The sequence below is a fragment of the Meles meles genome, chromosome 4, assembly GCF_922984935.1.
Source record: "Meles meles chromosome 4, mMelMel3.1 paternal haplotype, whole genome shotgun sequence".
Taxonomy (NCBI): domain Eukaryota; kingdom Metazoa; phylum Chordata; class Mammalia; order Carnivora; family Mustelidae; genus Meles; species Meles meles.
This window is the reverse complement of record NC_060069.1, coordinates 114,013,270-114,040,519: the sequence shown is the minus strand read 5'-3', so window position 1 is coordinate 114,040,519 and position 27,250 is coordinate 114,013,270. Positions and strand designations below refer to the sequence as shown.

The window sequence follows — 27,250 nt, the reverse complement described above, 5'->3', positions numbered from 1 at the left end:
CATTCATGGTATGTGTTTAAAAAAAGGATATGGGAAACTAGATCTACTAAATATGCATCATGTTTTATCCCATCATTGCAAGAATCTCACAGCTGTTAATAGTTATTCATAGTCACCTGAGATAATAGTACTTTTTCTACTGCTCCAATTAATCTACTAAAATTTTGGAAGATTTTGCTGAAGTAAATTTTTTTTTGCAGAAGTTCCTCACGAATCCTATTTTCCAAAATAGCAAGATGGAAAATTTTGCTTTTCAGTTTTATATGTAAGACCAGTATGTAACTTTTGAAAATGCCTTTTCCAATAGATAGACCAATATTAAAATAACTACAGAAATACTTAGAAGTGATTATTCAGGAAGAGAAGTTTAGTCCGCCAGTCACTAAATGCTAACTTCAATATTTCTGAATAATCAAACACCTTCTCATTTCAATGGTGGAATCTTTTAAACACATCAAACAAGTTAAATGTGTCATAGTGTGACAATGTTATTTGGAAAATGAAAATAAGTTACTCTGTCTGGGTCTAGTTCAGTACAACTGAAGAGCTACTATCTTACTACAGAAGAAAGTAGGAGAGGCTTTAAGTGATTTTTTTTCACAAACTAATGATTCTTTGCTATTGTAGAACAGCTTGTACTCAAGGGATTTCAACTCATCACTTAATAATCATGAATTCACTAATGCACCCTCAGCACATCTGTGAAAAATAGACTTTATTGCTATTTTACAGATGAACAGAATTGAGAATGATCATACAGTAAACTGGCGGCAGAAAGAATCGAGACACAAATTTCAAGCAACAGTTTGTGGCACTTAGAATAATGGTTCCTCAAAGATGGCCCAAATCCTAATCCCCAGAACCTGTAAATGTGTTTGGTACCATGACAAAGGAGAATTAAGGTTGCAGATATAAATAAGGTCTCTGATTAGCTCATCTTAAAATAGGGAGAGCATCCTGGATTATCCAGCTGGGCCTAATATAGTCAGTCACAAGGATCTTTTAAAGTAGAAGAGGGAGGCAGAAGATGAATTCAGAGTGATGTGGAATGAGAAACACTTGACTCGTTGTTGGCTTGAAGGTGGAAAGGGAATGTGGCAGCCTCTAGAAGCAAAAAGCAAGGAAACAGATTTTTCCCTCAGAGCCTCCAAGAGAGTATGCAGCCCTGCCCACACACCTTGAGTTTAGCCCAGAGAGAGCCAGGTAGGGCTTCAGACAAGCAGAGCTATAAGATAAAAAATTTGTGATGTTTAAGCCACCAAATTCATGGTAATTTGTTATAGCAGCAATCAAAAACTAATGGTTGCTTAATCAATTAGGAGTAATTAATACAAACAGTCATTTAAAAAAAACTATAAAAAATAAACTCAAGCAACCAAAGAATAACATTTAACTTGGAAATGCAAGTCCATTTTAGTAATAAAAGTAGAAGCACACAGATTCTTTGGCATAAAGAAAGATGGAAAAGGAAAGAAGTGAGAGGAAATTTTTTTTTTTCTCTTCCACTGAAATACCAGAAGAGAAAGGAAACTATAAAAAGAACACATTTATCTAAAGGATGAGGTAAGAGTTTTTAAAAGGCTACTTGGAATAGCCTTCCAGGAGAAGTTTTGGAATCTTTATCCCTAGAGATCTTTAAGATACATAGTGATGGATTTTATCTACCCTGGATGGCTTTGACATATACTCGCCTGATGACAAGGGCTGAGACGAGACATTCTCTCCTGGCCTCCTCCGGCCAAAATATTCTACACAGACTTGAGTCCATTCAATTCAATGCCACAATTATTTACTGCCTCTCTACTCAATCTAAATCATTCTGCTACGAATAACCAAAGAAGAACATAAACCCTGACTTCAAGAAATCCATAGTTTCGTAGTGAACCAAGGTAAAGAGCCAACCCTCTGCAGGCTAGACAATGAGAAGAATCATTAAGGGTTGGGTACATGATATATTGATTGAACCTCATTAAATATATAAAAATCAATATACTCTTATTGATCATAAAACAATATTATAAGTCAGCACCAGAGACCATCAGAACATCAATTTATTACAATGAGAATTTCCTAAACCTTCCTAAAATTCTGTAAGGAAAATTGTTTAAAATAAACTCTTTATTGTAGAATTTCAGCTAAAAAAGGCAGAATGATAGAATTAGATTATATCTAGAATGTATCTAGAAGGTATCTAGAATATAAAAAATTACCATTTTAGAAGCCTGGTATAAAATAATAGATCTGTACAATAATCAGCAATACATGCAAAAACTATTAAGTGATAATTTGATGGTGAATTTTATCATGGAGAGATCCAACTGAGACCACCTAAATACACTGAACAGTCTTATCATCACTGAGTATGACACCAGTGATTTAAGTGTCTCTTTTTGTGAGTTGTTAGGAAATACACAGTGCCGTCTATAAAGTATTTTTTCCCCCAAAAAGCTGAATCCAAATTTAACACAGCTTCCAAATCTACATATTTTTTTCATGGGTGATACAGAATGTAGAGGAACCAGATAAAAATTACAGAATGGAAGAAACCAGTTAAATGCAGAACATGGACGAGGATCTACGAGCCAAGTGCTCCAGCAAATCAGTAACATTTGCGAAGAGAAGAGAGAGAGGATTGTCATAGGACAAAAGAGACTTAAAAGACGTAACAACAAAAGGTAACAAGGAGACCTTGTTTGGATCCTGATCCAAAAAAGAAACAACTCAAAGAAGGCATTTTTAAGATCATCAGGGAAATTTAAATATGGATTAGGTATCAAATGATATTGTAGGATTATTATTATAACATGATAAAGACACAGCATTACTCAAAACATCTCTCATCTGTTAGAGAAGCATACTGAAGGGTTCACAGACTTAAACATACAGTATCCAGTTATGCTTTAAATCCTCTAATAAGAAAACTGTGTGTATGAAGAACACATGGAACAGGATGAGCAGAACAGTGATCTGTATTCGCGCTGCATGAGGAAACATGAGGACCCTTCTAATATTTCCACTCCTTGGATGTCTGAACTTTCCAAAAAAAAAAAAAAAAAAAACTTAAAGGACAACAACCATAAGTAAATAAAAGTGTACTTACTGGGTCCATCTGATTATCCCTCATCACTGAATTACTGGAAGGTTGGTATATTTATACCAGAAATTTTCTTTCCTTTTCTGTGCATATTATTCACCAGCAATTGGACTTCTCTACCCCTTACTGAACGCATTCCCCCTCTGATGGAAAGGAAGTTTACAATTGAGCAAATTCTCAATCGAAAGAACCAAGGGGAGAAACTATCCTAAATATTACTTCTGTTGCTCAATAAATAAAGTAGCTGTGGACTCAGTTCTGTTGGCATGTGGGCTATAGCTTCCGGGCACTTTTTGTAGTAAAGGGTGAACGTGGTGGGGGAGTACTTGCAAAATTTCAAATTCTTTAGTTTACATGGTCAGGGTTAGTGTTGCAACATTGGTCAGAAATGCGTAATTCTCAAAAATTTTTTTGGCAACAAACTGTAATGTGTTTGTTTTAAAACAATGATCATAGGTAAAAATCTAGTCTAGACGTTTAAGTAATAATGTCACTCTTCTGTCTAATTTTAGAGTACAACAGGCTTCTCTATGAGGACAAAAGGGCTGCAGGACAAACTACATTTCTCTTTAGCGTTCCCTGCGTATGCGCATGAATGCCAGATCTGATCTACGAGAGTCCAAGTGACAGGGTTAAACACGGCAACTTCATGGAAAGGTCCTGCAGCAATAATCCTAACACTGGAGCAACATACATGTATCATCTGGTACTGTTCAGGAAGCCTTTGAAGGCATTCATAATAGATGATCCCCTTTTAAAAAATGTTATCCGTTTTAAAAAAATGTTAAATGTTGGGGCGCCTGGGTGGCTCAGTGGGTTAAAGCCTCTGCTTTCGGCTCAGGTCATGATCTCAGGGTCCTGGGATCGAGTCCCACATTGAGCCCCACATCAGACTCTCTGACCAGTGGGGAGCCTGCTTCCCCCTCTCTCTCTGCCTGCCTCTCTGCCTACTTGTGATCTGTCTGTCAAATAAATAAAATCTTTTTAAAAAATGTTAAATGATAACATTAACAGTAAAAGATGTTAAATTTTTTAAAAAGTTAAAAAAAGATAAATATCCTTTTTTTAAAAAAAATTATTTTTTTGCAAATAATTTTTCTGAACAAGGCTTAAAGATGCTTACATCCTCATATTACATTGCTAATGGGATTAAAACCATTTCCAAAGAAATGTAAAATGCTATCATGCCTGTAAAAGCTTTTAATTTTTTCAATCTTTTTAAACTTAAAAAAAAATGTAATATATTTTCTTTTCTTTTTTAAAGGTACCTTCTCACGAAGAGATGCCTGGAAGGCTATGGTGGTTATTTTTCACCAGAAGAATGTAAAGACAAAACAGGGAGGAAAAGTAAGCCAGATAAACAGGCTATGTTACAGAGATGTAAACCAGGCATGTTAGCTTACTTTTCCTTTTGAAATTTAAGGTCTCTGGTCATGGATTGTAGTTATAATGGCAACGAAGATGATCATTTCTGCAGCACATACCGAGTTCTCATTCTGTATTTTTTCCACAAAAAGGCACTATGCTATGTAGGTTACAACAATTATGTAGATGATTTGTAACTCTGGCATTTGGTTTGGCTGAGATGTAGAAGAAAGGGCGTTTGCCTTCAAGATTTATAGTTCACGTGGTACGCATTACCTGTTACCTCTTTTCTTCCCACGCCTGAAACCCAAACATCTTACCGACCACAGCCTCTGTGAATTTCCCTTCTGCTGGAAGAGGGAAGTACTGGTTTGGTGACAAGTTGCTGCCATATCCCAAGAGAAAACCTTCTAATTTTACATTTGGATTTGGACGCAGGAACTTCAAGAGGATGGAGTCGCTCGTGGTATTGATGTGGACTTTCAGGCTTGGCCTTTTACCTAAAGATGGGAACACACAACACAGGGCTGTTATTTTACCACTTTAGTATCCCAGGGCAAATTTGGGCAAAGGTTAGTTGCTAGAGGCATTGTTAGTAGAAAACATGCTATCTGCTTAGCTACTGAATATTCCAACACATCCACCCAAACTGCTAAAACATGGGTAATTCTGAGATCCAAAAAACCCAAACTAAGTAATATAGAAAGCAGTCTAGAACACAAAGATCTTAGGATTTAATATTTGGTAATTTATTATTGAGCAGGTAGATGGCATTTAAGGCTACTTTGGGTATCCATGATAGTCAAAACCTTCATTGGATACATATTATCTGGGAATGTTCAAAGGATCTGAAATTTCTTTTCAGTAAATTTAACTACTGAACTTTGAAACCCCCCAGCCTCATCAGTACTGCCCTCTAGCTGTCTCCCCACAAGAGAGTTATTTACATAGAGAGTTGGAAACAAAAGGATACAGGTGGGGGTCAGCTTAGGGAGAATAGGGAGTTCTGAGAGAAGATAAATGGAAGAGAAAGATCTTTAGGTCTCTTTTGGGGCCCACAGGATCAATGAGACAACTACATGGAAATGATCCCCAGGAGGTTGAATAATCAAGTGTGATGCTCAGTAACAGAACACCGATCCATCTGGATGTCATCAGTTTCTAAACAATCATTGGATGAACTTCCCCAGAGAGATTGTGCAGAATGAGGAGAGAAAACTTAATTGAATTTTCAAGGCTCTTTAAAAAAAAAAAAAAATACATAGGCAACAAGGACAGATTATCACACTAACCAGAAGTCTTGACCAAGCAGTGAGTAAACAACGTTATCTTTTGTCTTTGGGACCAGAAGGAGCAAAGTTCAAATGCCAGCTCTCCAACTTAATTACCAGTGGCGCCTCTGGCTACTCACTGAACATACTTGGCCCTGAATTTCTTGATTTGATTATGAATACTGGATAACAATGTCAACTTTGATGGGTTGTTTACAAAGAATAGTGCAAATGGCACTATCTTGAAGCTGGCACATAGTAATTGCTCAATAATTGGTTACTTAATTAAGCCACAAGACAGAAATGTGAAACAGCTTTTAAGATTTTTTTGTAAATTCGTATTTAACTAATTTGGTAAGAAAACCCAATCTGAACCATATGAGGCCACCAAGTCTTTCTCAAATCTCATTGAATAATCTGTGTAACTATTCACATGTTTAATTGTAGGAATATTAACATATTTAATTAAGGGGTACTGGCCAAGCCCCCACTGAAGAGGTCCAGATAACCTAGTACATTTCTAAAATCCAAGGATTTTTTGAATTCTAAAACATGTCTGGCCCCAGAGTTTTAGATACAAATTATAGACCTCAATTATTTTCTTTCTTTATTCAACAGAGATTTAATATTTTTAGAACATTTTACCCATTAGAAAGATTGTATTTATTAATTTAGTAATCCACATTTGATTTATCATGATTCATTTTATTTATATTGATTATATTCATAAGATTTATACTTCATTAATACCAGTTAGTACCTCTGAACAGCATAGCTTCCCAAAGTCATCACACTAAATTTATACTATTCCAGTCAAAATTAGCCTGGTCTGCCTCAATATAGCTACACAAAGGATTCCAATAGGCCTTTGAAAAAATACAGCTAGCCCCTTCTTGGATACCAAGTTGTGGGAACCACTGTCTTACCTCAGTAGCCAGTACTACTATTTCCGGGTATATACATAGTTCTTTATACTTCCAAGTATTTGATGAAATTTTCATAAACTTAAAGATTCTCGAAGTGTTATTCCCACATTTTGGGCAAAATTGAAACCCAGAGATACTGGGTATTTTATCCAAATGTAAGGAAGACTCATCTAGTTTAGCTCACCCAGTGCAAATCTCTCATAGTACAATGAAATTGTACTCTGTCACTCTGCAAGTTAAGTGCAAGATCAAAACTGGATCTCAGTTCGCACCAACTGCACTTCCTGTTCTATTTTTATTGAGAATGTCATTATTACCCAATAGAGTAAGGAGAGCCCAACCCTGAAACCATAATGCTCAAATGATGCTAACTGCTAATGTTTTGTCCTAATTTCATTAGATTTTGAAGAGGGGATTTATACTTCAGCTATAATATAGATTTTGTCCAAGCCAATTTTCCACTCCTTAGTTATGTGCCTAGATTAACCCTAGAGTCACTACACTACTTTAGAAGATTGTTAGGTCCCACAATAAATTAAAACACAGCTGGTCTGTTACCCACCCCTTGTTAAGAAGCAGAGAATAAGGAATATTAGTGTACTTAGGCTGCACTCATGTTTGACTGAGAGCCAAGAGTCACAGCATCATCACATTAGACCGTTGCTCATAGAATTTGGCCTGGTGTACCACATTACTCTTCCACTTGGAAAGTGGAAAGGATGGCAGCACCAAGTGAGGAAAAGGAAGGTTGTAAACAGAATTACTGACCAACAAAAGTCGAAGTGTTCTCATTTCCTCCACATGGGAATTTTCATGATTCCAATCATTGTCCTTTTCACTAATGATTTATGTCAGCAAATACATCAACATCATGTAACTTTTTGAGTGAATTGGCATTTAACTACCTACTTTCTCAAAAATTCTAATTCACACTACTCTCTGGAGCTAAACTTTTGAAAGTCCTCAAAAAGAGAGAGAGAGATGCACACAAACAAATCTTACCTTAAAGCAGCATCACAAACTTAATATTTTGAGACTATCATCCCAGTTGCTTATTTGAAGCTGGAAATTCAAGTCCCTTCATTTTCCTGACACATTACTTCTTCCTTTATTACTTCTCAACATATCTTATTTCTTTTTGGCCAGTATAATCTTCTCACATTCAGCAATGCACTTTCACCTATGCTCACATTGTCACCCAATATGGATTCCCTCTATCTTCAGTCTGTCTCTATGCCCCTTCACCTACTCAGTACTTATACCACTGGTCTTTTCAGTTTTCAGCAAAAAGGTAAAGAAATTTTTGCCCTTTCAATCTGATTAAGTTTTCAAGCATTCCTTCAAATGAATGTTTGGACTAGTATTCAATTTTATACTACTGGACAATTTCCCCTGATATTTTAGGGTATATCTCCATGCATCCTATAATAATTTTTAATCTTGGATAAGTTACTCTTCATTCTAATTCCAGTTTAATGGTTTAGAACACTAGTCATGTGATGACAGTTATCTTTCAATGTTAGTATGAAAACCTCTGGTGAATGACATAGGTAGAGTTAATAGAAAAATAATATAAGCTTAACTAGGAAAACATTTATAGGTAAAATGGCAGCTATATTGTCCAGAAAAGCCCCAGAGTACAGAGTAATAAGAATATTAAGAATACATTTTACTGTATCTTGTGAGAAATAAAGCCTACACCAATCAAGAGTGAGACAAAATAAAGAATGTGAACATTTCAGGAAAGCACCACCATTATGGCTGGGAAAAGATTGCACATTGATAAAGTAGAACCTTGGATCTAAGATAGTTGTTTCTAATCCTCTTTTTCCGACATCCCAGGGTATCTCTAAATAGTTTAAGAGGCTGTTGTGAAATAACAAAAGAAAAAAAAAAGTCTTTCAAAGTCCAATTAAATTATTTTCTTTTAATTTTTAAAAATAAATACAAGCCCTGTAGCATGAAAATGACATGTCTGAGTTTCAGTAAAATTGTATAGTTGACCCTTGAACAATATGGAGATTAGGGACACTAACCCACCACACAGACAAAAATCTGCATATAGTTTTGACTCCCCCAAATTTAACTACTAATAGCCTACTTTTAACTGGAAGCTTTACTGATAACATAAATAGTCTATTAACACATATTTTGTCTGTGGTATGTATTCTATATTTGTATTCTTACAATAAAGTTAGAGAAAAGAAAATGTTAAGAAAATCATAAGGAAGAGAAAATACATATATAGTATTGTATTTATATTAAAAAAAAAAAACTGTGTGTAGTGGACCAAGTGTAGTTCAAACCCATATTGCTCAAGGGTCAACTGTACTTATAAAAATTGGCAGTTGGCTGCCGGGTGATAGTTTACCAACTCCTACTCAACATCATTAGTCTTCAGGGAAATGTAAGTTAAAATTACAGTAAGATACCAAACACCCAAGAATGTATAATTAAAAGGCTGTCCATAACAAGTGTTAGGCATGGGGCATCTGAGTAGCTCGTTGGGTTAAAGCCTCTGCCTTCGGCTCAGGTCATGATCCCAGGGTTCTGGAGAACCCTGCATCGGCCTCTCTGCTCCATGGGGACCCTGCTTCCTCCTCTCTCTCTGCCTGCCTCTCTGCCTACTTGTGATCTCTGTTTGTCAAATAAATAAATAAAATAAAACTCTGGCATGATATCATGTCACTGTAGCATGGGCAGGACCCTTCTCTTCACAAAGTAGCAAGCTTTTCTCAGAGATAAAAGACTTTCCTCTGATGGAAGGTCATTCAATCCTCTTGCCATTATAGCAACTAGTGAAATAGTTTTAATGGTGCCTAATATTATTATTCACATTCAACAAATGGTACATATATAAAATCAGCAAGTCCTATTTAGCCATGATTATTTTCTTAGAACTGACAAGTCAAAGTTTCAAATGTATTACATATTTTTCTTACACAATGGATTGCAGGTGAAAAACATTCCAATGCCTTTATGGTCACATCTTCAGTTTACATATTAAGCAGAGAAGTCACTGTCTGACAATGCATTCAAACACTTCCAAAAACCATATTTGATGGCATAAATTATATTTAATTACACTGTAATGTTGAGTTATACAAAACATAATTTTAACATAAGACTTGACAATAATTTAATATATGCTTTAATTCTTAGAGAACAAAAAAGAGATTGTATAACAGGCGTGGTACTCAAAGGACTCCCTATCCTGGTACTATGATCCAAGGAAATGCATTGAAGGGGAAAAACATCCATATGGAGTCTCATTAATTTTCCCATGGCAACCACAGTATGAAGGGAGTGGCCAAAGTCAATTATACAAGAATCTTCAGTTGTTTCTGATCTTTAAATAGAAATGTGTTGTCTGTAGTCTATAGAATGGATTTTCTTATCAAAAACAGTAACAAACTGAAAGCCAGTGATATGAGCGGAAATTTTCCATAGCAAAAAAAAAAAAAAAAAAAAAAAAAACCATGACAGTTTTAAATATTTTAAGGAGAATAAAGATTAAATGTTTCCATTAATTAAATACAATTAGACATTATAAAAACTACTTCCACTAGTGCTATAATAGCAAGATGCTTGTACAGCTTTCCATTAGAAGAGAGTCTGTGTAACCATAAATGACTCTCAATTTCACAAAACAAACTGGGGGTTGCTGGGGGGAGGTGGGGTTGGGAGAGGGGGAGGGGGTTATGGACATTGGGGAGGGTATGTGCTATCGTGAGTGCTGTGAAGTGTGTAAACCTGATGATTCACAGACCTGTACCCCTGGGGATAAAAATACATTATATGTTTATTAAAAAAAAAAAAAAAGAAGAGAGTCTGTGTAAAGTGGTTATGAAGATAAAGAAAGGCATAATCCATTCTGCAGTGACATGATGGCATGCCAGACAAGATAGGTAGAAGGCATTAAATTGCCTTGTCCTGGTTGTGTATATGCAGAAATATAATTAAATGTACTCACAAAATAATTCCTATAAAATCCTTTTAAGGGGCACCTGGGTGGCTCAGTGGGTTAAGTAAGCCTCTGCCTTTAGCTCAGGTCATGATCTCAGGGTCCTGGGATCGAGCCCCACATCAGGATCTCTGCTCAGCAGGGAGCCTGCTTCCCCCTCTCTCTGCCTGCCTCTCTGCCTACTTGTGATCTCTGTCTGTCAAATAAATAAATAATAAAATCTTTTTAAAAAGTCCTTTTAAAATTTCAATTTATTGTATTCCATCTATCATCAATCCCATTTATCTCATGGTATCCTGGATCTCTGCTTCCAGAATGAAATTCCTTCTCAAAATCCACAGATTCTCTGTCACTTTCTTCCCAATTCTTTGGGAATGAAGTTCTACCAAGACCCAATGGAGAATTAATGAGAGCTTGCAAAAAGCTAGTGTGCAGTAAACATGTGGCAGTTCTACAACACATCTTCCAGAACTAGGGATGCCACTGACAGTTGCTTGAGTCGTGCATTGCAAAACTCTAAATGGTATCATTCAAACCATCTTTTATTTATGGCTTTATACATTAACCCACTCGCAAAGTCCATGCAGAAATAGTTGCTACTTACAAAAATGGGTGATTTGATAAGAGTAACTATCTTGAAATTCTCTAAATTCTTCCTATAGGCCTCAGACTCCTCCTGCCCACCCTTCTTAGTTCAGGCCTTTGATTTATATCTTCCCTGCCCTCTGATTCTGCTGACACTGGTAATAAGGGATATGGGTGGCAGGATGCCTTATGTAAAGAGGATAGGAGCTCAGTCACAAACATTTTGGACATTGTGGTTTCTCATGTACAAATGAAATTGAGTCCTTCAATATATACAATTCAGGTGGTGAATCAGAAATCTAAATAAGAATGACAGATTAAAAGAGATTTGGGGCATTCAGGAAATGGTGAGTTAGTAACACCCAGCTTTAGAGATGAACAGCAGGCATCCCTACTTGTGTTTTATTAACTCAAGTAAATAAAATCTTAAAAAAAAAAAAAAGATTTATTTGCAAAAACACAAGGGGAAGATCCTGATGAAAATAGCTTAGATATATATAAAATGAGACTTTTATAAAACTACAGAAAAAAATGTCATTTTTTAAAAAGCACAGAAAAAACTGGGTAGAAGGTCCATAAGGCACATGAACAGCTGCTGGAGTGTGGGGATGGGGGCCTTTAAAAAAACTCTGAACTTGACACATACACACTTGATGTGAGCCCAAAGCTCAACCTACAAAAATTCATGATCTCTGCTCTAGTGCAAGCAGAACAGCATGTTCTCTCTCCAATGCCTTGTGGGGAGTTTGCCACTGGAAGACATGTTCCTGCATGTAACATGTACTTTCAGAGCTTAGGAAATAAAAAGTCCTGGTTCACTGGAAGAGCTCCCTTTATAAAGCCACACCCAAACAGTTGCCATCCAGCCATAACTCCCAGGTGTCATCTAGTTAACTTTATTAGGATATTATGGTCACCAAATACCTGGAGAATGTTTACTATTGAATTTAGAAAGAAATGACATTTTGCTAGAAGTCAGAGAGGGAAAATGTTTTCTTCCTAATGGAGCACTTTATTTCTGTTTTCCCAGCTGCTTGTATAAGCGAGTTCCATTTCAGCTAAAACAACCACAGTTTCCATCTTGGTCAGAATTCCCAGTGCCCTGATTCCTCAGGCCAATACTTCACCGTCTGGTGACTTTGGGTGACTGAATGAGACAGACTAAACCTACCAACATTGACATTTCAGCACCACTTGGCAGGACTAATAGTTTTACCAAAGGAGCAATAATTTCATTACCTACCTTATAACCCAACCAACAGCCAAGCAGGAAAATTACTTTTCATAGACTACCTTCTAAGTCAACAGCCTTTCACTCTTAGGGAAAAATCTCATCCTGAGATATACGCTGTTGTCACTTGGATATACACCCTCTATCTAATTCTCATAAAATTATTCTTTAAACTCTGGAGCATGTTGAGGGTGGGGGGCAACCATATGCAACAAATAACCACATATTTGCTATAAGGAAAGGGGGGCAGTGATATGGTTAACTTCAACAAAATCTAAATAAATTCCACATTTGCCTTGGGAAATATGCACATCCATTCATCTGCTTTTCACTTTATTCCTTCACTACCAGATGCTAGGCATTAGTGATACCAATTCAGATATGATCTGTCACATCACAAAGATTAAGCTGTCTAGTAAGTTAGGCAGATGGGTAAGTCAATGATTTCAGTGCAATATCATTCCTACAATTAGTACCATGTGGCTACAACAGAGGAACTCTAAATCTGATGGAAGAGGGATAAAGGATGAACAAGGAACGTGTCCCCTTAGCTTTGTCAAGCTAGTCACAAAAATTGTTTTCATTACATGAAAATATGCCAAATGCAAGTAGGGAAGTAGATCTCAAAGTCTACTTTATAATACATTTCCTACCACTTTAGATAATTGGTATATTCTTATTATTTTTAATACATATAAAATAAAAAGAAATCAAACAGGCTCCCCATTAGAGCATCCGCATCAGCTGGCAACTTGCTAGAAGTATACATTCTCAGACTCCACCCCAAACCTCTTGAATCAGAAACTTTGGGATGGAGGTAGCAATCTGTATTTTAGCAAATTGGGTAATTCCGACACATACTCAGGTTTGGGAACCATAACTCTTTGAAAATAAATAAAATGCATGGGCCCAATTTCTTTTGAAAGAGATTTACAGATACACAGTATCAGAGAAAAAAAAAGACCTCAGCTGCCAAGCCATTTAAATTTCCTACCATGAGGGACACCTGGGTGGCTCAGTGGGTTAAGCCTCTGCTTTCGGCTCAGGTCATGATCTAGGGGCCTTGGGATCCAGCCCCACATCTGGCTCTCTGCTCAGCGGGGAGCCTGCTTCCCCCTCTCTGCCTGCCTCTCTGCCTACCTGTGATCTCTGTCAAATAAATAAATAAAATCTTTAAAAAAAATAAATTTCCTACCATGAGAATTATACATATTTTTTGATCTGTAAACAAATTGTTAGAGTTTTCTAGAATTATAAATTCTGGAGACTTGTAAGGTAAAATGTTTAATAATATTTGGAAAATTTCTCTGGCTTCTAACATCAGTTATAGGTCTTTATAGGTGTTTGACCAATCTATTTAAAGACTTAGAAGTACGATGAGATAACATTATAAAAAATTTCGGGGCCTGGGTGGCTCAGTGGGTTAAAGCCTCTGCCTTTGGCTCAGGTCATGATCCCAGTGTCCTGGGATCGAGCCCCACATGGCTCTCTGCTCAGCAGGAAGCATGCTTCCCCCTCTCTGCCTGCCTCTCTGCCTACTTGTGATATTTGTGTCAAATAAATTTTAAAAATCTTTTTAAAAAAAATTTCAAACAGAGAAATGTTGCAAGAATGGTGCAATACACATCCATAGAGCCACCATCCAGAAACAATGATGTAAATCTTAATCTATCTCTTTCATCATATTTATCTACCTCTCTATCCATCCATCAATCCCTCTTATTTTTAAATGGATTTCAAAATAAATTATATTTCAGTATTCTTCACTCCTCAAATTCAGTAGGTATATCATTAACTAGAATTCAGTACATTTTTTAGATATAATTTATATATAAGAAAATATATAAATCTTAACTCTACATGGCTGATTTTTCCAACTGCCATATATTTATGCAACCCAAACCTAGACAAGATTTAGAATATTACCTTCACCTAGAAAGTCTCCTCACTCCTCTACTGGTCTATTTCCACCCCATGCTTCCACCCCAGAATAAAACAACTTTTGTTCTGATTTTTACAAAGCCATAGATTAATTTTACCTGTTATAGACTTCAGTGAGATGGAATCCTATGATATGTACTCTTAGGTAAGCCTTCTTGCACTTAATTCAAGTGACTTCTTGCATGATAATGTTTTGGAGATTTGTAAGTTTTATTGCACGCATCAGTAGTGGTTTTGCTGTTATTTTCACTGAGCACTATTCAGATAATTATTAAAATCAACATTTTTAAATATTCCTGTGTCTTCAGAGTATCAACCTCTCTTGATTTACTGTTTCTTAAAATTTTTATTATATTGTCATAAAATTTCACTGAGAACAAAGGAAAATTATATATATATTTTTTTCTTTCCAGATATTTATTTACCTTATACTATTTGCCAGAAAGATAAAACTATACTCTATTATTTATAATAGCTGCTTAATTTTTAAGACTTAAATTATTAACAGTAAATGAAGATAAAACTATATAATGATTTCATCTTCACCAGAATGCTGAATACTGGTTACTGATACACAGTATCTTGGATATCTTTCCCTCTCACTCCCAGCTAATGAAATGCCAGGTGCCTTTTTTTTTTAAGATTTTATTTATTAATCTGACATAGAAAGAGATAGTGAGAGAGGGAACACAATCAGGGGGAGTGGAAGAGGGAGAAGCAGGGTTCTCACTGAGCAGGGAACCTGACGTGGGGCTCAATCCCAGGACCCTGTGATCATGACCTGAGCCAAAGGCAGATGGTTAATGCCTGAGCCACCCGGGTGCTCCCACTAGTCACCATGACAACAAAGTGTAATATTGACTTTCCTATGTTTAAGAGTATTATTCACTGATACAAAGTGGTTAAGTTTAAACATGTGCCATTTAAAAAATTGCTTGTCCTAACAATCTCAAAATGATCTGGTACCAAAAAATAGATAAACGGTCATTTGGATTATTATCCCTCTACTGGTCAATTTTCCAAAAGGACTGATACTCCTTTTTTTTTTTTCTACTCTCAATAACTTCAGTACCAACATACATTAAATTCCACTAAGTAGAAATCAAGTTTAATCAAAGTACTACTTTACAGGACAAAGCGGAAAATGTACAACTTCCACCAGTACTGTAGGAAATCCTCCGCATACAAGATCACATATTTCCATTGTGAAAACATTGTCTCACAGAGTAAATCAGAAATACTCTTGATAAAAATGAAAAGTTTGCCATCTTGGAAAAACTGTCTAAGCACTAATAAAACTTTCTTAAATAAATCTTGCTTTTACTGCAAAGTCTCGCAAATAAAAACAAGAGATGTAGCTAAAATAAACGGTTTCATTTGCCATCATTGTTTAGACGTTTGAAATCTTCATGAATTTTAGTTTGTTCAGTTAATAAATACCCAATGCTGATGATATACAGCTGCTTATTTTGAGATTTCACAGCTTCAAAAGCCTTCCATATACTAGAAGACAATGGCTAAACCATCATGACAGTTTGATCAGGCAGCCTCATGAACAAGGGAGGGTGGATCATGAGACTTATGAGTCTCTGGGAAGAGCCATTTGCTAACAACCCCAAAGTAAGTCATTCCATTCTAATAGAGGGGTTCTGACATCAACTTTGCCTTTCACTGTGTTTGACCTGGGTCACCTGTCTTCTCTGAGGCTCACTTTCCTCCTCTGTAGAATTAGAGAATCCCAAATCCATTTTCAATCTTATGTTCAAGGATATCTCTAACACTTCATCCAGACAAAATAATATCTTCCTATTAAAATGCAGGAAAATAAAGCAGAAAATGAATTTGTTTATAGAAACACTATGCTAATAATTTCCAGATAATATTTATTTTTTACTCCCAAAATTTAACTAATACGAAAAAGAAAATAGTTTCACAGACATATAGAAGGAATGTATATGACTGTCACAAATATTTTTAACAGTTTGTGAGGTATATATAATCATGCACCATAATATTCACCTATTGTAAATAATTTTTAAAAATTCGGTAATTTTTGGAAAATTTTAGAATTTATGAAGTCTACCACAATCCAATTTGAGAACATTCCCATCACTCTAAAACTTTCCCCTGTATCCATCTGTAGTCAACAGGCATACCCTTAACTCCCACTCTCAGCTCCAAGCAACCACTGGTCTGCTTTCTGCTTTTCTTGTAATTTAACATAAATGGGTTTATACAAAATATAGTCTTTGTGTCTGGCTTTTATCAGGTGGTATGATGTTTATGAAATTCATTCATCCATGGTGTATCATTAGTTCATTCCTTTTGATTGCTCGATAACATTTCCTTTTGTGGATCACATTTTGTTTATCCATTTCCTCAGTTGATGAATAGTTGGATTACTTCCAGTTTGGGGTTATTATGAATAATGCTGCTATTATGAATAATGCTACAAGTATTTGCATGGACATATGTTTTCATTTTTCTTGGATAAATACCTAAGTGTAAAATAGCTGGGTAGTATGGTAACTTTATGTTTAAATTTTTAATAAATTGGCAAAATTTTCCATTTTTGTATTATTTTAAGATTATAAATATTACTCTTGCTTGAGGATAACATCAAGTTGTGAACATCCAGAAAATGAGCTATACTGTTTTTCACTATCACTAAATACATGTTATATAATATTTTCTGTAATAAAATTGATAAACTCTGAGATTTCTTTTTTTTAAGATTTTTTTTATTTATTTGACAGACAGAGATCACAAGTAGGCAGAGAGAGAGCAGGAAGCAGACTCCCTGCTAAGCAGAGAGCCCAATGTGGGGCTCGATCCCAGGACCCTGGGATCATGACCTGATCCGAAAGCAGAGGCTTAACCCACTGAGCCACCCAGGCACCCCAAACTCTGAGATTTCTATCTGTAGTCATTAACGAAATGAGACCACTTAACTTGTTACAATAATTATTTAAAATATAGCAACTTTAATTTATCCTAAATGTAAGACATGAGCTTTTTTGCAAAATAGTAAGATGGTTACTGACATTCATAGCAATGACTACGATTCAGGATAAATTACCAAGTAGTCTTCTGTCTCTAGACATTTCCACTTTAAGAATTTCTTAGCCAATATCAATTATGCAAATATTTGTCAAGCAGAGAATTAACCAGTTCTGGAGAGACTGACTTTATTCCTATTTATACCTAAAATTAAAGCGAAATTAGTTATCAACTCTGGCCTTGTGAACCAAATGACTTAGCTATTTATCTACATAGTCAGAAGAACCTGTATAGTACAAACTATAGTAACTGGGGCTGTATTATTATTTTGATAATATTTGTCATTGTTTCTTTTCCAATGAATTAAAATTTGTACAGAATTAAAACATTTTGAATTTCTAAAATGTTTTTCAGTATTAACAAAATATGCCTTATTGTTAACTTTTCTGGTAGTTTGTGATTCATGTAGCATTTTCTAGGTGAGAAAAAGCAAGCCAACTTTCCTTGAAATCATGGCCTTCCTGTCTGACATTATTAAAATATCCCAGCCTGCATGGTAGATGGGACACAAGTTTAAGTCTAGGCACTTAAAATAGGATTCCATAATATTTATCAAATGTTAATAAAATCTAACTGAATTCACTATTTGGGGTAAAATCTTGACCTAAAATTGTAGAAATAAAAAGAAAGCCTTCCTCATAACTCTTTTTTATGTGACATTTTTTTTCTTTTTCCTGCATTTAGAACTTCAGAGATGTGATGAATTGCTCCCACTCCATTCCAAATTCTACACTGGGAGACGAAGAAGTGAGATTGTCCTTTGAGTATTCCAAGTACTAAGCACAGGAGATTGTCCTGTAGACACTGAAAATGGGAATAGGTCAATTCCCACTGGTTACACAATTTCCTAGCATGGGGTGAATCCATTTGGTTTTAAGTCAAGGAAAAGAGGCCAGGAGATAGAATCAAGAACCAAAGTAAGTTGAAGTTGAGATAGTAAACTGTGAGGTAACAGCAGCTCTGAAGCTGATAAAAAAGAAAAAAATACCTGACAAGGTAGCTTATTGGTACCAGGAAATAGACAAAAGGGATACTAGTGTTGCACTGCAGAGGTGCCCAGCCCTTCTAGAGATCCCCAACTCCTATGACCTGAGGAAGTGACATAGATAGAGGGTGGGTAGGAGTTAGTCAAAGTTTCTGTGCACATCTGGGGTGAGGACAGAGGGCAGAACAGTAATTGGTGCCTTTAGAGATACCTAAGAAGGTCAGTGCAGCTGGGGAGTATTGGGACAAAGGGCACACAGTGCCAACTCAAAGGACGAAAGAGGTCCCTGTAGGCCACATTAAAAGATCTGTCATTGTTTTAAAAGCAATTCTAAAGTATATTCCTCCACTAAGCTACACACACACAAGCATATACCCAGTTTGAGGAATGAATAATAATACAAAATTTAAATCTTAGACACTTCTAAAATACATCCACATGGTAGAAATCTTGTCTCACATGCCCTTAGCAACAAGCAACTCAAGTAAAATGCTCAGAGCAAAATTTGTTTCAAGTAGGAAAAAATATGCTATTTTTTTAATGAAAGAAACCAAAGATATTTTACACATAGATTACAGCTTAACTGGACCATTAATACAGGTCCCTCCCGCAAACATCAGATATGTTATTAAAATCATTTGTTATTGTGACCAACTCAGCCAGATTTATTTGCGAGACAAGGAAATAAAAGCTTACTTTTCTTAAAAAAGCAAACAAAAAAGGCAATTGTTATTAATTCTATTCTTTAGCCAAAAGCTAAATGAAAACAAAGCAACTCGCTCTAATTGACTCTATCGGCAGGAACAGCCTGAGAAGTATGTCTGAGAAGAATTACAACTTACTGTAATTCTGTGTTTCCCAAATTATTCCTTTATTGCACTCCATCCCAGGCTGGTAGCACATTTCCTATTCTGCTGCCTGGCATATTTTCACCTCCTTTCCACCTACCCCAGTAATAATCCCTGCATGGATTTTTAATTTAAAAATTATACAGATAATACACATTTATTTTAGTTAACAAAATTGAAGAGTCGCAAAAGAGATAAAATTTGTTTTAAAAACTTTGTTTTAAAAACTTTTGTTTTTTAAATTTTAAAAATTTGTTTTAAAAACTACCCATTATCCAATACACAGTGATGACTCTGGTAAAGATTTTTAGTATCTCCTTCCAGATACATTTTTCCTGGGTATGATAAATATGACAACTTACCAAGATAAGATTATATTTTGAGTGATGTTTTATAACCTGCCCTTTCCTTAACATAAATATACTTCTGTATACTCATTTTTACTGACCACATTTACTTAACATAAATATACTTCTGTATACTCATTTCAATTATTCATAGGAATCTTCCTTTGATAATAGATAAACATGCCATTTCAGCTCTGTGAGTTAGTAGAATTTATTATTTCAATAATTTCACAATTGGCTTTATCTTGGCAAAATTGGTATTCATTTTAGAGATGAGGACTTGATCTTGTAAAGTTTGTATAACTAGTTTGAGCCTATTTGTTTTTAATCACATTTGAGATCTGTCATATTTAATCTGTTGACAATTAGATAAACTCATTGTATTGTTTGTGAGATTACTGCTAACATTTTGAGGGTTTGGGGGTGACAATATTTCTATGTCCCTGAGATTCTCTGTCTGCTCCTATGAAGAGTGGTATTTTAGGAAGAGAGGACTGTTAGTGGGAAGACAGAGGGTTTGGAGTCAGAATACCTTTGTTCAAGTCCCAAGTTAAACCCACAATTGCCCTAGTTATTTAAATAATTAACTTAATGGCTGAATGCCACATTCTTCCCTATAAAATAGGATTAATCCTACACAGCTACTGTCTCAGAGTTGTTGGTAAGATTAGTGAAAATTCTTTAAGAAAACCAGTACAACTGTACAACTCAGTGATAGTTGTTACTGATGTGACCTGATTCTTGTTTTCCTTTCAATTTGGCTGTACTTTGAATTTTTAAAGTTCTTTGCATTTCAACCAAATATTCATTCTGTAAATAAAGACAAAACTTACATGTGATTCTAAACTGCACAAGGACATGGTCACTGGCACAGAGAGAATATTTAATAAACATTTTTTGAATGAACAAACACATAAAATACTTTTCTTAAATGAATAATATTGTGCTTGATAGGAATCATTGCTAATATACAAATGAGCCTCCTCAAAGAAAATGCATTATAGTGGAGGATATGAAATTGTAAGAGTTATTAATCACACTCAATACACTCAATAAATTCTACATAGAAGAACAAGCCTCAAGCTGAGGTAATTCAGAGGAATGCTGACTGATTAGAAAGGGAAGGGTCAGGAATGGCATCATAGGAAAAATGACAAATGAGTTGAGTCTTGAATGTCAAGAAGGTCTTGTCCAGAAAACAGGAGGAAGAGAATGTCAGACTGATAAAAATTAAAGTGGTGTGTTTGTATGCTGATTTCTGTGATAATCTGTTCCCCAAGACTGGATATGACCTGTGCTACCAAAATCTCTTGTTTAAAACAGTCTTTCCATACACCTTCTAATTTAAAATTAATAGAAGGACGTAAACATCTGATGCCATTTCATATCATTTCTACATGGAAATCTTTCTTCTGAGTGGGGAGTTATTTTTAAGGGTTCAAAACATCAAAAAATATATCTGCTTAAGTTCTGTGGTGTCCATCCTATTCCAGGCATCTCATACTGGTCATCCAGGGTCACCTGATGCCCAGTTTCATGAAGCTGGGACAGCATGGCTGGAGGTCATGATGCTAAACCAAGCATGCTAAATTCCACCCACTAAGGATGAAGAGATGCACCTCAGTTCTCTCTAATGAGCAACGGTGAACTAACTCTTCCCATTTACCTTGATAACCACTATTGATGGAAGAGCAACTAAAAATCTGTTATTTCCCACAGTAGCATTAGAACAATTTCAGTGGTTTCAAGGATTCTAGAAAGGTCTTGAGACAAGTCTAGTACAGATTGGAGAATTCCCTGTTTCAGACGTTTAAGTTTCCATTCTCCATAATTTCTCTGTAACATTTAACACCTTTGACCTCCTCAATGCATGTGCTTTGTCTTCAATGCATGTGTTTTCACATTTGCATCCAGGTGTACACATACCCAGCCACCCATACCCACCCATGCACCCACCTTGGTTTCACTGTGTGACACAATGGTATTCTCGATCTGATTTTTCTACCACTTCTCCATCTCTCTCCTTTACTTTTCTTCCTCTTCTAGCCCTCATAACTTGGCAATTCATTAGACTGAATATTTTGCTCCTTCAGACAACTCCTTTGCACCCAAGTCTTCAATAAGACAACTGTTAACTACTATGTAACTTAGCTTACTCTGAGATCTGCTACTCTATTTCTGAATACTCATTCAGTTTTAGTCCTCCAGACTTCCTGGACTACTGATATGGTCATTGAGGACACCAAAACCCAACCACCGGAATCTTCAAAAACTAATTTACTTCTCTGCTTTCCCTACTCCCCTTCTTCTGCCATAGTCTCAGGCACCTGCATCACCTTTTTCTCATTCTTCAAATATAGTTCTCCCAGACCCCCACGTAGGATAACCTTCTCAGAATTTTCATAGAGTTAGCCTGAAAACACCATCCAACATTACCCATTTTTTGTGATTACCAAACTCACCACCTCTCCAATCTATCCTTCCTAGTATTTCCAGGTGAATAATCATGCAATCCCGCTTTGTTATGCTACCCCTTCACCCCCTCTACCACTAGCACCAAAACAGTAGATGATTCCTTGCTCACAGCATAAAGGTTAAATAAGACTATCCTCATAAGTGGGAAAGAAGATAGACCTTGACAAAATAACATCCCAGGCACAAGCTGAATAGTATACATGCCAAGATGAGTAAGACATTTTCCATCTTGCACTTCAGAAATGAAGGATTTTCAGTAATGAGGGATATTGATCTCTAAGTGCTAACTCTAAAGGATGATAAAAGCTATGCCCAGAGTGTTACATTTGCAAAGGAAGAAAAGAGTTTTCTGAGGCATGAGGAAGACACTTTCAGGAACACATCTTAGAGGAAGTAATACTACTTTTCTTTGCCCTTGAGGAGATTACCAGACGGTTGGAGAGACGATTGCTGTACAAAGCAATGTTTGCCATGTATTGAATTTACAGGAAATAGAGATTGCTCTCCAGGAAAAGTCCATGAGGAAGGGGGGACTTCAACCGAGCCTCAAAAATGAGAGTCAAGCAAAAACAATGAATACTGTTATGCTGAAAAAATACATAAATTAATTTTAAAAAATGAGAGTCAAATGAAGAGTAGAATCTAGAAGAGCATTTCAGGTTGGAAATGACAGAGACAAAACCCTTATTAAACTACAAATCCTGCCTATAGTTACAAATAGGCCAATTTGGTTGAAAGAGAAGTATGATGTTCGCAGTACCTTGGAATCTTGGAACTGAAAGGAGCTTAAAAGCAACTGTGTCGATTCTCACTGTGTCGATTGCTCACTCACAATGACACTAGACAGATACAGCAGAACCAGGCTGTGGATTAGTTCTTAGGATGAACTGAGAATCTTTCTCCCTGCTAAACACTAGTTCATCTAATAAAGGCCCAGAAACAGTTACCCAAGGCAATGCATTTCTGGTTTTCATCAGAAGAGTTTCCTCTCAAACACAGTATTGAGATATGCAGGGGATATTTGCCTTTTAGAAACCATGCGGTGGTCATTTCAAAGACTTATTGCTATTTTCTATTGTGACATACTTAACCAAACCTTGGAACCAGCAATACAAACAGGAAGCATTAACTTCAGGCCAAAAAGGCAACAACTCTGATTTTTTGGCAAAATTATAAAAAGGCTGAAGAGAGCTGGGAATCATGAAATGTTGGAATTACCCTTTGGATAGAATTTCACTGGCTAGCTGTTGGTCACGGAATCACTTCGAATCAATTTAAGTATCATTTTCATTTACGTGCTCTTCCTAAATTCCCTCTGTTATATTTATTTTTAGAATGGACATTCCTTAGGAACCTCTTTTCATTTCTTTTTCCTTTCCTCTGTCCTTCACTGTTATAATTTAAGTATGAATTATGCAACAAAATAAATGAAGTAGCAATAAACTGGCTATGGTAAGGAATTACGATAGAAGTTTTAGCTGCTCCCTTCAAGGAGGTAATAGACAACACAAAACCCACAGATCCACAAGACTTTATATTACATGTAATCTTAGTAAATAATCTGCACCAGATAATCTTTAAAAAAAAAAAAAAGATTATTTATTTGACAGAAAGAGAGAGCCAGAGAACACAAGTGGAAGAAACAGCAGAAGGAGCAGGAGAAGCAGACTCCCTACTGAGCAGGGAGCCTGATGCCGGCTCAGGACCTTCAGCTCATGACCTGCGCTGAAGGCTGCCACTTAATGGACTGAGCCACCCAGGTACCCTGCACGCGATAATCTTAGCATGAACATTTTAATCTGTTTGGGAGCAAAAAAATATTAGCTGTCTGTATTACTTCTCAAGGCACGGTGAACTCTCTTCTTCCACACATCCGGGCACCAATTAAAGTGCCAGATAAATTGTCATAAAAGTCCACAAGACCCAACAGCACACATGGAAATGCCTATCAGCAGCTCTCAATGTTATCAGAAATAGCACATTTCCACAAAGCCCAGGGCAAAAGTAAAATGTGTTTGTCATTCCTTCCATTTTTTTAAAACTTTGGTTTTATTTTTTATGGAATTGTACAGCTTGTCTGACAAGTGACTGGGCAGGGAAACCAGGACATGTCTCCCTTATAAACTCAGTAAATGTTCTCCGTAAGCACACAGCAATAAACAGGTGTCATCAGGAAGAGAGTGGTGGCAGTTTTGATGTGGTGAATCTGTGCTGCATAGTTCTAGCTCAAAGAGCTTGCTGTCTGCCAGGCAAACAACAGATTTAGCCCAAGAAAGAAACAAGGCTCCAGCCCTGAAAAAAGGCCAAGCAGTACACTCATTGCATGTCAGACAAGTGTCACAATGGCATCATCTGAGCAGGGTGGGGCATAGGACTGGCCCTAGAGACTCTCTTTCCTTTAAGATGATGAGTAGACTTTTTAAAAAATGAAGACAAATTTTACTATCATGAGTGACTGTGCTGATCCAGTTCTCCTTTGCAACATGTTCACTGTGTGACCTCACCTCCACCCTTCCTGTAAATAATATTAGATTTCCATTATATTTATCAACTTACTGGGGGCCATATTTGGTCAGATGCTTGATCTATTTCTTTCTTCATAAAATTTTAAGTTAGACTTTTCTGCTTGAATCCTCCATTATTTTCATAATTTTTCAATACTTTCCTTTTCACAAATGTTTTCTAATTAGAATTATACAACAAAAATAAGTAATACTATTGACAATACTTCACACATGGGATCTTGTGCATCTATTGTCATATCTATATGGTAGATTTTTAAACATTATATAATTAATTAATTCATTCATTCAACAAATGTATTAAGGATCTAGAATATGCCAAAATCTCTTCTATGAACTGAGAATATGGCCATGAACAAAACAAACAAAAAGCCATGTTTTCATTGAGCTTACATTCTAGTGAGTAGAGATAAATAATAAATAAGATATATGTATGTCAGATAATGGGACAAATACTACTACTGTTTCTTGGTGATCCAATTCCCTTCTTATTCTGGGCACATGAAAGGAGTGTATGTTTCCATTTCATTGAAATTAATCATAATCATGTACTTAATTCTCACCAGGAGCTTGTGGGCAACAGGGACATCCACACCAACATATTAGACTCTTGGTGTTCTAACCTCTAAATCTGTGTTTCCCCTTCTATAGGGAAGCAAATAACCAGAAGGAGCCTGGGTCCTCAAAGACTACGAAGAACAGATGTCCCTGATCATAATCAGTAGATATGTACTTGACCAATAGGTATGTTTTGTTATTTTAGAGTCCTTGAGATTTGGGGGATGTTTGTTGTTGAGGCATCACCTAGCCCATGCTGACTAATACAGATGGTGATAAATGCTGTGGAAGACAGTAATGTAGGAAAGCACATAGGATGTTTTAAGGTGGGGAAGAGTAACAATCTCAGATGACAGAGAAGCTTTTCCTTCTCTGAAGAAAAGGAGGTAGCAAGTCATTCAGAAATCTGGGGGGAGAACATTACTAGTTTAAGGAACTCTAAGTGTTAAGGCCCAGAGAAAGGTACATGTGTGGCTATTGTGGCTGTAGGAAGATGAGAAGACAGGAAAGAGTAAAAGGTGAAGGTAGAGATAAGTGAAGCAGGTATATAGGCCATTCTAGGGAGAATTTGGGTGCTTACTCTGAGACAGTAAGCTATTGGAGGTTTTTCAGCAGAGGAATGATAAGACTTGATTTCTATTTAAAAAGGATTAGTGTTTTGTTGAGAATATTCTAAGAGGTGAAAGCAGAGAGATCAGTTGGGGCATTATACCAACAATCTGAATGGGAGATCCAATGGTAGCTTAAATCTGGATGAGAGAAAATGTGAGAGAAAAAAATAGAGACATAAAAATTCTTCATAAATTTTGAACATAGAGCTAAAAGTATTTGCTGATGAACCAAATTTGAGATTTATGAGGGGGAAAAAAAAGGAGTTACAAATGTCTCCAGTTTTTTAGACCTAAGTGAAAACATGGAGTTGTCTTAAATGGAATTGAGAAAGACTTTAGGACAGAAGGCATTTAGGAACTTAGTTTCGGACAGGCTAAAACCTTGGTGTCTATGAGAAAGTCAAGCATATTTACTCAGTTGGGACTTAAATAAATCAGTCTGAAGTTGACAGTGTGGTTAGGGCTGGAGATAAAACTTTTCAACTTGTTAGTATATAGATGATATTTAAAGACATTCAGCTATGAAATCACCAAGGGAGGGAGAAGTGATAGAAAAGAGAAGTTATCCAAGGACTCACTCCTGAGATGCTCCAGTTTAAGACACTGGTGAGATAAGGAGGACTCAGCCAAAGAGACTGTGGAGCAGCCAGTGAGAAAAAGGAAAACCAGAGAAGAAGAAACTAAACCCCAAAACTGTTAAGTTACTTGCCAAGGGAGAACCAAGCCTTCACTGTGATCCTGGGTCCCATTGTTCACAGCTCAGCTCATAGTGCAGGGATAATGTGCTAGAAATCAGCATAAATGCATAATATTTTTTTGTGGAATATCTTGCAAATAATAGTCCAAACGGGAAAGCATGTGATTGGTGCTACAAACAATAAATTGCCTAAGAAATGAAACAGAACTAGAGTGTATCATGCTTAGTGAAATAAGTCAATCGGAGAAAGACAACTATCATATGATCTCCCTGATATGAGGACATGGAGAAGCAACATGGGGGGGGTAGGGGGATAGGAGAAGAATAAATGAAACAAGATGGGATTGGGAGGGAGACAAACCATAAATGACTCTTAATCTCACAAAACAAACTGGGGGTTCCTGGGGGGAGGTGGGATTGGGAGAGGGGGAGCGGGCTATGGACATTGGGGAGGGGAGGCGAACCATAAGAGACTATGGACTCTGAAAAACAACCTGAGGGTTTTGAAGGGTCAGGGGTGGGAGGTTGGGGCAACCTGAGGGTTTTGAAGGGTCAGGGGTGGGAGGTTGGGGGAACAGGTGGTGGGTAATGGGGAGGGCACGTTTTGCATGGAGCACTGGGTGTTGTGCAAAAAGAATGAATACTGTTACGCTGAAAAAATAAATAAAATGGGAAAAAAAAAGTCAAAAAAAAAGAAAAAAAAAGAAATGAAACAGAAGACAAAGACAAGATTATAGAGTGAGAAAGAGACAAAGCAACAATTGGAATAA

The 27,250-nt window shown here is 36.4% G+C and overlaps 1 protein-coding gene across 43 annotated transcripts in view; it reads right to left on the bottom strand.

Moving 5' to 3' along the window:
* Positions 1–27,250, bottom strand: part of LOC123940940 (ABI family member 3 binding protein) — a 257,004-nt gene that overhangs the window by 189,663 nt on the left and 40,091 nt on the right. For all 43 annotated transcript variants that reach the window (XM_046003947.1, XM_046003948.1, XM_046003962.1 and 40 more), the window contains exon 2: positions 4,780–4,959. In XM_046003947.1, the coding sequence (XP_045859903.1) occupies positions 4,780–4,959 (180 nt within the window). The remainder of the gene's footprint in view (positions 1–4,779; positions 4,960–27,250) is intronic.